Below are 16,044 nucleotides of genomic sequence, written 5' to 3'. Positions count from 1 at the left end.
AAAAAGTCATGTGAGATTGATTGAATAATGCAGCTCAAGTAATCAAAAAAAGCTAACAGCTTTTGAGTAATGCACCCCATCCATCCATCCATTTTCTACACCGCTTACCCTGGTCAGGGTCACAGGACGCTGGAGCCTATCCCAGCTGACTTCGGGCGAAAGGCGGACTACACCCTGAACTGGTCGCCAGTCAGTCGCAGGGCATATAGACACGGACGACCATTCGCACTCACATTCACACCGTCACTGAGTGGGAACTGAACCCACGCTGCCCGCACCAAAGTCAGGCGAGTGTACCACTACACCATCAGTGACTTAACGCACCCCTAAAACCCAAAACAAATAAACAACCCACTAAAGCTTAGTCAGAAAATTTACCTCCCCAAAAAAGCTACAGCTAGCATCAGTAATGCACTAATTTTGAGGATTTCGCTGAAGCTAACATGTAGCGTAATGAAAAAATTTTGAGTTTTTCACCTAATTGCAACTAAACGTTCCCAACAGGCTGTATACTAAAGAATGAAGTGATGCATTAGTTTTGTTTTTTCACTAAAGCTATACCTGTAGAGTAATGCACTAAACTATCCAAAAGTTGTATGCTAAAGCTGACATGTAGAATAATACACAATGCTTTTTAAATTCAAGATATACTAATGCTAACACAGAATTGTACTAGTATTTTATCTGTAGTTATCTGCTGGGAAGATATATTGGCATGTACATGACTGAAATTACACATATTTCAATGAAAAAACAAACACAGGCTGTAACGTACATTAGCGTGTAGTCCCAATAGTTGTCGTAAATGTTGGCTATATGTCCTCTTGACTCAGACAAAATATGTATTTTAATTGAAATCATTCAAGGAGATGGCAATTTGATCTATTTTAACCCATTCTTTACACTATTGAATGGGGGGGAAAAAACTTAAAACGCAAATCACCATACCCATACAATTTTATGTTCCAGGCTGCTTTGATAATATGAATACATTAGGCTTTACACGATCAGCGAGTTTAAAAAACGATAAATCGATCCGATCACAAGATGGAGCAATCTATTTAAATTGACTTGTTCATTTACTTAATTGCTCCCAAAAATATATTTACAATAAATATATTTGTTCATCTATTTATGCCAGTGAGGCATGGTGACAACAAATAAATGCTCTCCTATTAGATGGCAGCATGTACACAGTAATTAATGTATGCACTTTTTGTGACATTTTTTTTTGTTGCTATGCCGTAAAAATCTCACGGCATACCAACAAAAAAAAATCCATAAAGGTTGGAAATCACTGCTCTAATCGGGTCATACCAACATTACAACATGACAGAAATAATGGGTGCTAACTTACTGTAATTAAATTACTTCATTGTAATTACGTCACACACACCGGAACTTTAGAGCATGATTCGACAACGCACTAGCTTGCTAGGCTACATAACGTTTTGTTGCCTGTTTGCGAGCAGTATCGTATTAAAAGTATGTGAACATACCTCAAGTAATCCTTGAATTATAGTCCTCTCCCGAGCACCAGTGACTACTAACACACCTTTCCCCCCATTTGGTTCTTGTAATACACACGACGAGATCGGTTGTTGTCGTCGTGGCAGTGGTAATGAGTGTATCCGGTCGAGGTTTTGAGTTGGCAAAATGAAGCCCAGTGATTGTAAAAAAACGGTGGTAGCGGAATACACCGCCGATGTTTTTTTTTTTTTTTTTTTAAATAACTTGGTGGTCAGATGTTTATTACGTCAGAAAGTACGTGACAAGGCTAAAAATAAAAAAATAAAAATAAACTTTTGGATTCAAATATACCATACACGATGGCGTCGCGGAGTAAATGTCTTTTGTGGAGCGGATGGGCGAATTATGACATGACCGATCAGCCAATCAGCAAAAAATGCTAATTATCGGCCGATACCGATCAGACCGATAAGATTAGTGTAAAGTCTAGAATATATCGGTTTTTTTTTCTCCCCAATCTTACAAACAGCAGACAAGGTGCCACCGGTTAATCCCACCACCACTACCAACAACTTGATTAACTATTCTCCCAAGCCGCCCCGCTGTGCAAGACGGCCACAAGGATGGCTAAATTATCTCACCCGGACCTTAAACTAATTACCTGCAAATCTGTGTTTCCATCCAACAAAGACCCTTTGATGTGCAGAACTGAGACCGCGACCAAAGGTTGAGAAATCCTCTCTCCACTGGGAACATTGTGCTGGAATGAGGACGACACCCGCTGGCGGTTGAGTTACTGCAAACCCGTGGACTCGCATTCCGAAGTTTTTTTTCCACCGAAGATAAAATATCTGTTTGGATATTTTACGAACGCTGCAGAAATATTCCAAATGTATGCCTTGATGTCTGTCACTGTATCAGCTTTACAGGTCCAGGTGCGAGACTTTGAGAACTGTTCGTCTTGATTTGAAGCCAAACAGTACGAAATGTACTGAACATTAAGCAATTGATTTGCCAAGACTAAAGTTTAACAATCATTCTATATGCTTGATCTATGAGTAAGAGTACAAAGTTGTATTTTATATGAATATATGATTTTTACACCATTTGTATGGCTAAATTGTAGACCAAAATTCAAGTCGATGGGTGTGGTCTTTACCAGTTTCCCCGTCTCTTAGACACACCACCTGGGTATTTAACCATTTTAACCATTTTACCACCTCCTCTTTGCTTTTGTTCACTCTTGCTTCTTGGCTCCCGTGCTTCATGCTGAAAGTTACCTAAGCAGGTAACTGCCGCCTCTCCCTTTCTTTGTTTGAACATGCAGTACGGCCAGCCCGAGCCTGGGATGGACACTTGGCTTCCCGGCCTACGTGGGTCACCTTTTAGGCAATCAGAGCAGCTGCTACTAAACGTACCAAGTACGCTTCCAGCCAAGCGTGAGCTCTCGCATGTTGCCAGCAGCTCCCTGAAAAGGCAGGAAGAGAAACAGTCACATTCTCCCACAGACGTGTCAAGAACAACTTCAATTTTTCTTTTTCCGCCATTTTTTTAAAAAATGTTTTGTGCATCTTGTTCTTCAACTAAAGCTGCCTCTGTGCCTCCCAGGACAATGGAGAAAGACCATCCACAAAGATTAACTGATCTATGGTTGTAATGCATGACAATCATTGCCAGAATGTACAAAATTAGTGTCTAGTAATTTGGGGGAAAATGCTAACTTCACGCAAGTTCCAACTTTATACTAGCTCAACACGCTGTAACCTAGTAGCACTCATTTTTAGCCCAGCAACACACGATGTCCTATTTTCCCTTTTCGTATTTTCGTTTTGTGGTAGAGTCCCTCTGTATGTTATCCCGTAGTTGCCCCTTTTAGATGTAATTAAATATTCTATAAAATTCCACTCCAAATTCCGCACCACCTCTGCATAAGTCTGAATGATTATTTCATAGTTAGGGTCTTCATACTGTATTGTTTAAGCCTTCAGGACGTGTAAAATATCATTGAATACTGAACATTTCTCCGACTTAAACTTGCAGAAAAGACTTCGCACCTCACAAAAATACTGAAAAAACGGAAATACTTATTTTAAAGTACTAATACTTGGCACTGCAGAACTCTGTTTTTTTAGCTCATTGACATCTTGAGATGGCTTTCTGTCATTCTTTTTCTCACTCTGGGAAGATGATGCTCGAGCTCCAGGATCATGTGGTGCATTAGGCTGCTCTTGCTGCTTTTGTTGTAAAAAAAAAAAAAAAAAAAGTAGTAAGTGCGTTGATTTAATTGTAAATATAAAGTTTGTACTGGCCCGACACAGTTCCATAGCAGTAATGTGTGACCCTGCCTTCGAACAAATATCATGTTAGGTCGCCTCCGCAGGAACGGAACTGCATCCTAAAGCGAGGACCCCTTGCATTATGGGGAACATCAATTCCGCTGCTTTTTCTACACGGACACACATGTTCTCCGGATGTACCCGCACTTCCGCTCCCCGTGATACCGGAGAGAAGTTCTGACAGCTCAGACTTCACTCAGTTCATGCCCACCCCAATTCCCCCAAAATCACCTTTTATCACCGTTTACAGTCGCAAGTGCCTCAATTAATCACCGAACGAAGTTTGGGTGAGCGGAAGGCGACCGATTATGGTGTAGCACGGACTGCTAGCTCCGAAAGAGATTACAGGTAAACAACGTCCGGATAACACACACGCTAACGCGACAAGCTAGATAGTTTAAAAAACAACTTCAAAACTTGCCTTTTACAAATTAAAGTACTTTTATTTGAGCTCGCACTCGCTGTTTATGTATGGGCAACCATTATAAAGTGGGACACGGTACTGAACTCAAGAAAATATTCTTAGCACGTTGGGATAACGACATATCTTACTAGTTATATTTTATGGAGTGACAATCGATTAAGCCATATTGTTTATTCATAAAATGTCTCAGTAACATAAACCCGGTTAAAAGAAGCGGGAATAGAAATCAGGCATTAGACCTACAACATTGAACAGCAGAACTGATCTCATGGAGTCTTGAAATTTCTTTACAAGGGGTCGTCGCTTTACGATGGCTTTTCGTCGCCCTGATTGTGTACGTAAATCGGAATTCTCTACCAGTAGGACAGCAGTAGTAAAGACATATGTGTGCAAAAATGTCTAGACTATGAATACAAAAAAAGAAATGAAAAATTAAGAGAACAACCTTTACTTAGGTAGTTGTCTTATAAACACTGCAAGGCATGCAAACTAGTTCAATGTACATCGTTCGTGATAGGCTTTACACGATCAGGATTTTTGGACCGATCAGCAAATCACCGATCCGATCACAAGATGGAGCAATGTGTCAATTTACAGGACTTGTTTATTTATTGTATATACTTGTGTACTGTATACTGTACTGTATCCATCCAGCCATCCATTTTCTGTACTGCTTATCCTCACTAGGGTCGCGGGCGTGCTGGAGCCCATCCCACCTCAAAATTATTCTCTCGCATTTTTCTTTCAAAGTTAAAATATCAATGACCTCTAGGGGGCATTCAAGGATTGGCCACTGACAAAAGTTTAGGTCAGATCAACATTACAACATAACATAAATAATGGGTGCTAACTTACTGTAATTAAATTACTTTATTGAAATTAAATTACTTTACTAAATACTGTTGACATGCTTACTCTAACTTTCTCACTGTCCCGGCGACATGGACGGGTGTAGTCCAAAGCTTGCGTCCGTTTGGCTTTTCCTTTTTTTTTTTTCTCCCCCCACGCTGTGTTGCTTGAATGCGGCATGCTCCTCCTTGTGTACATTCTTCAGGTGCCTGATCAAATTTGTGTTGAAGCATTTAGATGCCGATCCCCACAACGTACTTCAGTTGTGCACAGACTGCAAATAATGTACGTGTTGTTTGTCTGAGATACCGCAAAATAGTCCCACATTGATGACGTGTTTTTTAACCGACAAGATTAAAAAAAACTTTCTTGGCCATCAGATAGTTACAGTACTGCGCCACAAGACACGTGACAAGGCTAAAAATAAACTAGCTTTTGGATTCATACGCAACGGCGACGCGGAGTTAAATGTCTTGTGCGGAGCCGATTGATGACGTCATTGATCGGATCGGCGAATTATGACGTAAAGGCGGATCAGCATAAAATGCTAATTATCAGCCGATACCGATCACACGTATCAGAGCGGTCTAGTTCGTGAACACGAAAACGCAAACCGCAGACCCCTTGTTATTTCTCATCATCAAAACTTCCAAATCATGTCTAATGTGGTGTTCAGTTTGAGCATTTGTATTTTAGTATCGAAAGGGCGTGATGAGATTTGCATTTGTTAGCAACTGAAATGTATAAGGTTAGGTTGTTAAGGCCTCTTTATGCTCCCGCGGTCGCGCGGCCAACAACGCCCGCATCGCATCACGTGAGCGACGAATTGGCCCACGCGACTTGACGCGCACACAGCAAAAATTTTTGCTGCGCGGACATCATCTCTCGTAACTGGTCCGTTTTAGTCACATGCTGTGATGTAATCAGGGTTCCTCCCGGTTCCACATATCATCTATGCCGCTGCCTTCTCGATCGATTTTGCAGCATAATTAAATGTATCATCTGGTCATCAAGGTCCTTTTGTTCTAGCAGACTCTGTTCCATGGTCGACATTGTTGTTGTATTGTTCCTTGTTACGGAAAGGAAAGTAAAAATGGCTCCCGGAAATGGCCAAAAAATGCAGAGGAAACTCCACCCTGTGGTGTCCTCAGGGTGGATGTTTTTGGGATGTGGGAGGAAACCGGAGTACCCGGAGAAAAACCACATAGGCACGGGGAGAACATGCAAACTCCACACAGGCAGGGCCGGGATTTGAACCCCGGTCCTCAGAACTGTGATGCAGTCGTCCACCATGCCGCCCGATGCATAACCAGTTTTTATTAATTAACTTGTTAAAATCACCAATAATCCGATGCAAATATGTCAGAATAAAATAAGAAGGTACAAAACTGCTATGAGTGCAACCACGTGTGACCGACCTAGGGTCAGGCACCCTGATTCAAAGGATTCAAACGGATGATGTTTTACGTGTCATTCACACTGTCTCAGGCGTTAGAGTCGCGGCGCAGCACGCGAGGGCGGGGCAGAGCACAGAACGCTGCAGTAGCAATGCTTACATTGGCCAGTAAGCTGAAGAGGAATGACGGCGGACAGACGGGCCGAGCCGCCGGAGCCTGCGACGCCACTCACAGGGTCTCCATCAGGGACCGTCTCCTTACCAAAGGTAATTTTTAATTCAAACATATTCATACTAATAGTGAGAGGCTCCTACCTAATTTTCACTGTACTAACTTTGGTTGTTCTTTCTCTACAGAAGTTGCTGAACTTGAAGCCAATCTTCCTAGTAAGTAAAGATGTGATTTTGATGCTTTTGTCTTAAACGTGTCTTTTAAGTCTCTATAATTATTATACCCAGTAAATCAATTGACAAAAATGTATCCCCTCATAAAGTCTGTCTTGATAATAGCTTAGTTCACTGTTGTGATATATATGATACCTCCATCCATCCATCCATTTTCTACCGCTTATCCAAGGTCGGGTCGTGGGTTAGCTTCCCTCTCCCCAGCCACCTCATCCAGCTCTTCCGGTGGGATCCCGAGGCGTTCAAAGGCCAGCTGAGAGACGTAGTCTCTCCAGCGTGTCCTGGGTCGTCCCCGGGGTCTCCTTCCGGTGGGACGTGCACCGAACACCTCACGAGGGAGGCGTCCGGGAGGCATTCGAATCAGATGCCCGAGCCACCTCATCTGGATACTCTCAATATGGAGGAGCAATGGCTCTCCTCTGAGCCCCTCCCGGATGACCGAGCCTCTCACCCTATCGCTAAGGGAGATCCTGGATACCCTGCGGAGGAAACTCATTTCATATATGATACAGCTGTGTTTTATTTATAGAGCACATGAAACAACCTGTACGTATTAGATTTTTATCCACATTTGGGAGAGGCCCCATTCTGAGCTCAAGATATCCGATTCCATACTCGTTTTCCTATTTATACTGCCATGATGCATATCTCAATTGTGCCAACAAAAAAAATTGAATTGTGTGACTTGAACTGTGCAGCGTAAATCCAGCCTAATGCTACTTTAACACTATGTTCCTAGCGGTCACGGCAGTCCAGTTTCCACACAGATGCCTCCCACAATACAATACTTCCTCTTATTCACATACACACTGAAGTGCGCTTGCATTGGCAGGAAATGTGAGCATCTCTCTCTCTCTCTCTCTCACACACACACACACACACACACACACACACACACACACACACACACACACACACACACTATTAAGCATCAAGTGTTATAAGCAGGTATGCTACAGTGTATGTAAATCATCACATGGCTTGGCTTTAGAAGAGCTGTAGGGGGCAAATAAAAGCACTTTTCTATACATTTGACAGACCGTCCTCAGAATGTGCCGGCCCGTAAACTGTCATATGCCAGGATGCGCCATGATTGAATGCGACCGAACGGCTACCATACACCCTAGCTGGCTGTGGAAACCATGCCCAAATGGGACAAAATACACACCAAACGTGGCAGAACAGATCCTCACAACTGTGAGGCAATTGTGTTAAACAGTCGTCCGCCATACTTATTTCAACCAAATCTGGTTAGTGACCCGCTGGAAAGTAATGAAGCGAATTATTTTATTTGTTAATGTAACTTTGCATTATGAGCAATCGTGGAGGATTTTCATCTGAATGTTTTTGTATGATTTCACGCGGTAGTCACTCATGTTTTGGATTAGCAACTCCAATGTTGGAAGCTGAGCAGATGTGAAAGTCGCTCTCAGGTTTCAAGCTCACTGTTTTTATTTTTTATTTTTTTTTTGTGTGTAAAGGAGTGAATGTGAATATCTGAGCACCAAAATTGTTTAAATGTTCTTCTCAGCCAGTGTTTGTAGAGTGAATGTCCTTTAACAGCAGGGGGTAGTGTGGAGCTGTTTTATAACTCAGGCATATTTTTACAAGGGAAAGATCCAATGTGAACAGTATGGTCTTTAAATAGTGTTTGGAAAAGACTGAAGTGATTTTCTTATGTACTAAAAAGGACACAAATATGTATATGTAACCATTTACCTGTAACTCACCATTTGTTTCCCCTCTAATTACAGGTACATGCAAAGCCAATTTCCCAGATGAAGACAAACTACACCATTTTCAGCTTGCAGTGTCTCCTGGTAAGAGAGTAAAATTCAACGTCCTCATCCGTCCCGTTCGTAGATCCATCTGTTTGCTGATAAATTGGCATTTGTCTGTGTCTTGTTAATGACCAACATGTTGGGTAGCGGCCAAAAAACAACGATTACAGTTACACGTAAATTTTTTTTTGTTTATGTTTTGAGTTGCTCCGTTCATTTTATTGGTTGGCAACCCGGCAAAGGAACGTCTGAACCTCCTCTACTGACCACATCATGCTCGTCGTTGATCTTGGATGCGAACAGCTTGGTTAAGTGGGCCATTGTGTGTGCGTGTGATTGTTTTTAAGGCCATGTGTGTATGTTTTCAAGTGTTCCGATGGTGTTAGTTTAGTCTTTGTAGTCGGTTGTGCTCTGTCAGCAATTTTCCCAGTTTTTGCGGGCTAGCGGTCAAACGAACCAAATGCACTGGTGTGGAATCAGATAACTCGAGCCTCAATGTATCATCCTGTTCCTGTTCTCCATCTCATGTTCTTGGTTCTATTGTAATCGTTCCTTGTTGCTTGCTCTTAAATATCACGCTGTGTAAATCAAGCAACACATTTTACAACAAATCATTCTTTTTAGACAGCCGATTTATGTTTTCCCACCCGGTATGCACAAACAAAAAGTAGTGAAGAACTCCAGACAACATTGTAGATTTGGTTGAAAATTGACTTGAATGGATTCTTACCGTGATGATGTTCTTCACTTCTCATCTTTCCCCATTTAAAATGAGTGGAAATGGTATTAATCCGTTCCAGCCCCATCCCATTTTTGTAATGTGTTTTTAGTAAGAAAAATAGCACTGAAGCTTATTGTACTTTATACTTAGTATAAATTATTAATTTATAATTAATTAATTATATGTAGTATTCATATGGTTATATAGAGTGTAAAGCAGTGGTAACCAACCTTTTCAAGCATAGGATCACTTTTTTTCCACAGAATGTAAATTGATCTCTACCACTACAATATCTTCTGAAAAACAGTCTTGCCACTGGTAACGCTGTTCTGTCATTTATTTTTGCACTTTTGACAGGACCAAGCATACAAACAAATAGTAGTAGTATGACTATGAACCAGAGGTGTGAACTCGAGTCATGATTTGATGACTTTAGACTCGACAATATATGAAAAGACTTTCTAACTCGACTTGAACCCATTGACTTGAATAAACTTATTACTTTGACTAAAGCACTGAGGAACTAACACTTCTTAGTTGTGTGAATGCTCAAGCATTCACACGTTATTCTACCTTTATTTTTATTATTCCGCCGCGTTTTTTGACGGGCTTCTCCTTCGTCATTTTACATCCGATTCACTCCGTTCCAACTTCGACATGTTCGAAAAATTCACGCGATGCGTGCTATTACTCATCTAAGCCGCAAAATTTTCGCATTACCCACAATTCCACATTTTACACCAAATAATTCCCATTAATTCCCAATGACACTTTGAACAAAATACTTTCACATCATTCTCTTTTACTTTTAAAACATTCAGCTCATTCAGAACTTCTTCAACACACATTCCCGTATTCCCCACATTCCCATATTACCACCATTCCACATTCTTCACTCACATTGTTAAAACATCCACATTCTCCCCCATTCCACTCTATTCTGCCTTCTTCCCCCTTGCTTCCACATTTAATCACCAATTCAAACCATTCCACTGAAATGTTTTCCACATTCCCACATTACCCACATTCTGCACTGTGCAACACTAAAATACCCGCATTTTAGCCACAATAAGACAAATTCTACATTTTTAGCTACAGTTTCCTTATTTCTCAACCGATTCCCACCGTTCCAACTTATACATGTTCAGCTCATTCAAGCGCATGATTTCAATCACAATCAATTTCTCCAGGATTTGCACCTTCTAGTTTACTCTTACTATTGCTATATGTGCAGCTTACTGCTTTGGTTCAAGTAAATATGGTACGTGACATAGTGCTGAATGTTTTTATAATTTCTTTTATTAAATGATTCCCACACCATTATTGCTAATATGTAGTAAGTTGACAGTTAATGCCCTGTTGTGCACGATTTAGCAGAGGAATTCACCAAGAGCTTATTCTTTCACACATTAACTAAAATAATGGTTTCATTAAAAAAAAAAAAAAAAACAGTATAACATAAATCAACAATAGGTTTGACAACTAAATAAGGTATACTGTACATTCCAAGAACGACATTTAACGTAACAATAAGGATGTTAAGTATTGCAAGAAAAAACATCTACATTGCATTGTGGGAATCGCGCGTCTGACGTCACGTATGCTTGTTTTCGTTAGCATTAGCAGCTAGCTTTGTGAGCAATCACACAAATAGTTACACAGCGGGCCAGCTGTGCGCTGTCTGGGCTTCCTGTACATTATAGTCTGATTTAGTCAGTGTAGTGTTCTCAATCAGTCTTGTACCGGATTATTTACTAATCGATCAGCACACAGCTACCATCTGTACGACATGAAACTGCATTCTTCTTCGTGTCCTTTTCTTTGCCTCTTTTTGATGTAATATTTTACGCAGTGTCCCCTTGTGTTCTGACTGAAATACCACAGGTGGATAAAATTGTGCCTTTATCACAAAATGACTAACTTGTGTTCCTCTTTTTTTAACTGTCTTATGTTTTTAATACTGACAGGAAATGCCAAGTTTAAACTGAAATTTATATTTGTGTTTGAAATTGCCTCACTAGAAATGTTTGTAGACAAGAAAATGCACTTTCCTGCTTTTTGCACAATGTGAATTTAAGACAGATATTGTCTAAAAGAGGAAACCAATTGGTCGTTCATTATTAAGTGAAATGTCTCATTTTCTCATGTATTCAGAAATGCTTTCTCACCAAGCAAAAATGTATTTTATATTTATACTTGATTATTCTGATAAAATTGTCAGTAGAATACTCGATGACGAATTGTGGCACTACTGGTTGCAAATTCTTATTTGTGACAGGTCTGTTTAATGTCACTTCAGAAATAAAGTAAGTTAGTTGTTGCAAGTCCTCCCCCATCCTCATATAAGAAACAGATTTGACTATTATCACGTTACTTGTGGTCAAATATCTAGACTGTCGAACTATTGTTCTGCTGTGGTTTGCACCGCTACTCCCCTTGTCCATGCTGTGCCATTGTCTGTCTCCTAAAACCATTCTGTGTCCAGCTGCAATTTCAATGAACATTGGAATAATTAAATGAAAATGTAAACATTTAAACGTAATAGATACATAAGTATTCACACTCTTAGCTTGAAGCACCTTTGGCATCACAGCCTTAAGCCTTCTTGGGTATCTCTCTACGAGCTTGGCACACCTGTTGTGGGGCATTTTCTCCCATTCTTCTCTGCAGATCCTCTCAAGGTCAGTCAGGTTGGATGGGCAGCGTTGGTGCAAAAGCCGTTTTTAGGTCTTTCAAGAGATGTTCGATTGACTTTAAGTCCGGGCTCTGGCCGGGCTACTCAAGGACGTTCAGAGGGTGCTCCTTAAGTCACGCCTTTGTTATTTCTGCTGTGTGCTTTGGGTCATTGTCGTGTTGGAAGGCGAATCGATGGCCTAGTCTGAGTTCCAGAGCACTCTGGAGCAAGTTCTCTTGAAGAATTTGGCAGCTGTCATTGTACCTTCTATGCGGACTAGTCGCCAGTTCCTGCAGCAGAAAAACAGCCCCACAGCATGATGCTGCCACCATCATGCTTCACAGTAGGGATAGTGTGAGCCAGGTGATGAGCGGTGCCTCCTCTTCTCCTGATATGACACTTTCAATTCAGGCCAAAAAGTTATATTTAGGTTTCATCAGACCAGAGAATTTTGTTTCTGCAGGTCTGCGAATCCTTAAGGTGCTTTTTGGCAAACTGCAAGCAGGCTGCCATGTGCCTTTTAGAGAGAAGTGGCTTCCGTCTGTCCACTCAACCATAAAGGCCTGCTTGGTGGAGTGTGTTATCAATGGTTGACGACCTGGATGGGTCTCCTATCTCCGCAAGGGAACACTGGAGCTCCGCATTTGTGTCCATAGGGTTCTTGTGCAGCTCTCTGACCAAGGCCCTTCTTCCCCGTTTACTCAGCTTGGTCTGACGGCCAGATCTAGGAAGGGTCCTGGTGGTTCCAAACGTCTTCCATTTCCGAATACTCGAGACCACAGTACTTTTCGGGACCTTGAATGCTGCTGAAATTGTTTTGTATACTTCCCCAAATTTGTGCCTTGACACAATATGGTCTCTGTTGTCTGCAGACAATGCCTTAGACTTCATTGCTTGGTTTCTGCTCTGATATGCACCGCCAACTATGAGACCTTATATAGACAGGTGTGTGCTATTCCAAATAATGTTTAGTCAACTGAATTTACCACAGGTGGACTCCATTCAAGTTGTAGAAGTATCTCAAGGATGATCAGTGGAAAACAGATGCACCTGAGCTTAAGTTTGTGTGTCATAGAAAAGGGCGTGAATACTTATGTATCTATTAAAGTGCCTTTTTCTGATTATGGAAAAATGTCCCTTTTATTTAAGAATAATGAGCACATTGCTATTAATGTTAGCAGAAATAACACTTTATCCACACAGCTCATAAATATTTTACCCCAATTCTTAAAAGGTTGTTTCGGCTAAAATTTAAACAACAGGTCCTGACTGTCGTACCAAGACCGTCTAAATATCCTAGGTCATTCAAAGTGCAACAAGTTAATAGGCAGGGAGCAGCTTTTAAGGAGCGTTGTTAGCATTTCACCCAACGTTTACTAAGGTTACTCTGCTGCGGTGAGGCCTAACATAAGTGGGACCGACGCTTCATAGATGGCTGTGAGAACCTAGGCGAATCCTTCCTGACACCGGCTTAAGCAAGCTCCCGTCGCTGTTTAAGGTCGGTCCACTGTGCAATACGCAGGGGAAACGAGGCGCTTTAATCCTTTCAACGGAGAGCCGGTCAGGAGTCTCATAATGGCTAAAGGTGCATGGGAGCCTGGGGTGAGCGAGACTTGACACACCAGAGATCTTCAATCGGAGTGATTTCAATCGGAATGACAAAAAAGTCTCCATGTGAAGACGAGCCTTTAACCCCTCAATCAAATATACGTTGACGTTCACTGTAGCCAACTACTGGCTGAATAACATATGCCACGGAAATTACGCTTAATAAACAGTCAACGTTCCTGTGTTTGTGTTAATTGGGTGCTAACACACAACAACTCGGAGAGGCGCTGACATTTTAAACGACATGGCCACGGTGGACCGAGCTGTTTTGCTCCTTAAATTGTTAGCTTGCAGGCTAGGTCGTTACCTTGTGAGCCAGCTTGTTAGCGCGCAGCCTGGCTAGTGAACACAACAAACAGTTAACTTTCCCTTAAGTCTTTGTTTTGTGACTACGCGCTGCACATGGAACAGGGCTGTGGAGTATTGGACGGAGCCAAGACTGGCACGAGTGTACTGCTCCACCGCCAGTCTCAATGGCTGTGTGATATTTCAGCTTTTCTTTTTTCATAAAGTTGCAAAAATTTCAACAGTTCATTTTTTTCTGTCAATATGAGGTGCTGTGTGTACATTAATGAGAAAAAGAAATAACTTAAATGATTTTAGCAAATGGCTGCAATATAACAAAGAGTGAAAAATTTAAGGGGGTCTGAATACTTTCCCACTGTATGCCTGTGAGATGCAGGTATTATTTTTCTCCACTTGAGGTCGCCATCTACAAGGTCTGCACCGTAGTATCTGTGACATTGAATGTGTGTGTCTGGCCTGTTGAGTGATGTGAAAGTCAGTGAATGATAATGTATAAGTTATCTGGCTGTTAACTGGCTGAATGTTAGCCACTCTGGTGTACAGTGTCAGTTGAGACCATCAGCAGGTTGTCTAAGAATATGCTTGTTGTGTTCACTGTATTTTGTTACTTTTGTTTCAATAAACCGATTAAGTGTACCAGCGGCTGTGGCTTTATTCCTTCTATCCTAAACACCTGTGGAGGGACTTAGCTTTTTTTATTAAGTGTGAAATGGTCCCAAACTTTGGACATTGCCTTTTACCCACTCTTTCCTCCAGGCTTGCGCTTTTTGCTCTGCAGTAAGAGTCCATGTGGAAAAACAATTTCTGCAAAATCCCATGATATAGCGAATAATATGCAATATAAGTGGAAAAATAATCCATGATGCTGTGAACCTGCAAAAGGTGAACCATGATTTAGGGAGGGACAACTGCATCATTGATTGGTTGTACAGTATTGCTCTTCCCTACTGATGACCGCTACAAAATATTTCTTTAAAGACCACTAGAGCGCAGTCAAGGTCTTATTCAACTAAGCCATTAAAATTTGATTTCCCCTCTTGAATACTAAGATGCATATTGTGTTACAGTCAGTGAATTAAACCATCAGTCATCAGTGTTAACGGATTAAGATTCTTGACTGGTTTAGAGCAAGTCACACTTGAGTTTGGGTTTTATGTCTTTGAATATATTTGTGTGTATATTTGAAACACAAGTCCTCGCAGATTGGTCCCATTTTTGCTGCATTCACAAATGCTTTATTTATTAGCTCTAAATGCAGCTGTTAGTCCAGTCCAGCTCTCTTGTGTGTTTCTTTCTTTTTTTTTCTGAACCCTTTTGAAAATCTTTAAACACTTTACTTTTGATGCTTTGGATTCATCCACATTTTTTTGTTGCTTCATGTATCTCACTTATTTGAAGCTGCAGAACGATAAACTCATCAGTGTCACATGCATTAAATAGAAATAACTGAATCACATACCTGATGTTTTACATCATTTTGATATTGTGCGCAGTTGATTTTGTATTTTTTATTTTTAATTAAATGAAGCTACTCATATTTGAAATCATTCCGTCCGGCTTACTCTTACATTCCAAAAACATGCATGGTAGGTCCCCTGAAGACTCTAAATTTCCCAAAGGTGTGAATGTGAATGCTTGTTTGTCTATACATGCCCTGCAATAGACTGGCGACCAGTTCTGGGTGTACACTGCCTCTTGCCTAAAGTCAACTGGGAGAGTCTCCAGCTTGACCCCAATAAGCACTCTAGAAAATGGATAGATTGAGGGTGCTTCTACAACTGAAGTGGGTAATTCCAAGAAATCAGCCAAACACTGAGTGCCTTGGGTGTAAGTTTATGTCTCAGTAAAGCTTTATTTTTGTTTCATACATGCATAAAAGATTCAAAGCCCTTCCAGGCAAGTTTCATCACTCGCTGCTGGTTAGCTTGGTAATGCCGCTTAAAGCTTAGAAGCCTGTTTGAGCTTTGAAGCTTGGTCTGTTATTCATATGAACGAGTTTAGTTCTGCACTCTCTATGGCTATAAAGTAAAAACAACAGTTTCAAAAATGCTGTAAAAGGATCTAAAGGGTTTTT

General features: G+C 41.0%; 1 protein-coding gene across 1 annotated transcript in view; it reads left to right on the top strand.

The window, feature by feature from the left end:
* The first annotated feature begins 3,962 nt into the window (after positions 1 to 3,962).
* Positions 3,963 to 16,044, top strand: part of ube2f (ubiquitin-conjugating enzyme E2F (putative)) — a 28,711-nt gene continuing 16,629 nt past the window's right edge. Inside the window, exons 1-4 of the mRNA XM_061691269.1 lie at positions 3,963 to 4,154; positions 6,568 to 6,742; positions 6,833 to 6,862; positions 8,635 to 8,700. Of these exons, the coding sequence (XP_061547253.1) occupies positions 6,628 to 6,742; positions 6,833 to 6,862; positions 8,635 to 8,700 (211 nt within the window). The 5' untranslated portion in view covers positions 3,963 to 4,154; positions 6,568 to 6,627. The remainder of the gene's footprint in view (positions 4,155 to 6,567; positions 6,743 to 6,832; positions 6,863 to 8,634; positions 8,701 to 16,044) is intronic.

Source organism: Phycodurus eques, chromosome 12, assembly GCF_024500275.1.
Source record: "Phycodurus eques isolate BA_2022a chromosome 12, UOR_Pequ_1.1, whole genome shotgun sequence".
Taxonomy (NCBI): domain Eukaryota; kingdom Metazoa; phylum Chordata; class Actinopteri; order Syngnathiformes; family Syngnathidae; genus Phycodurus; species Phycodurus eques.
Note: the sequence above shows the minus strand (reverse complement) of the source record. Positions and strands in the feature narration are given on the sequence as shown.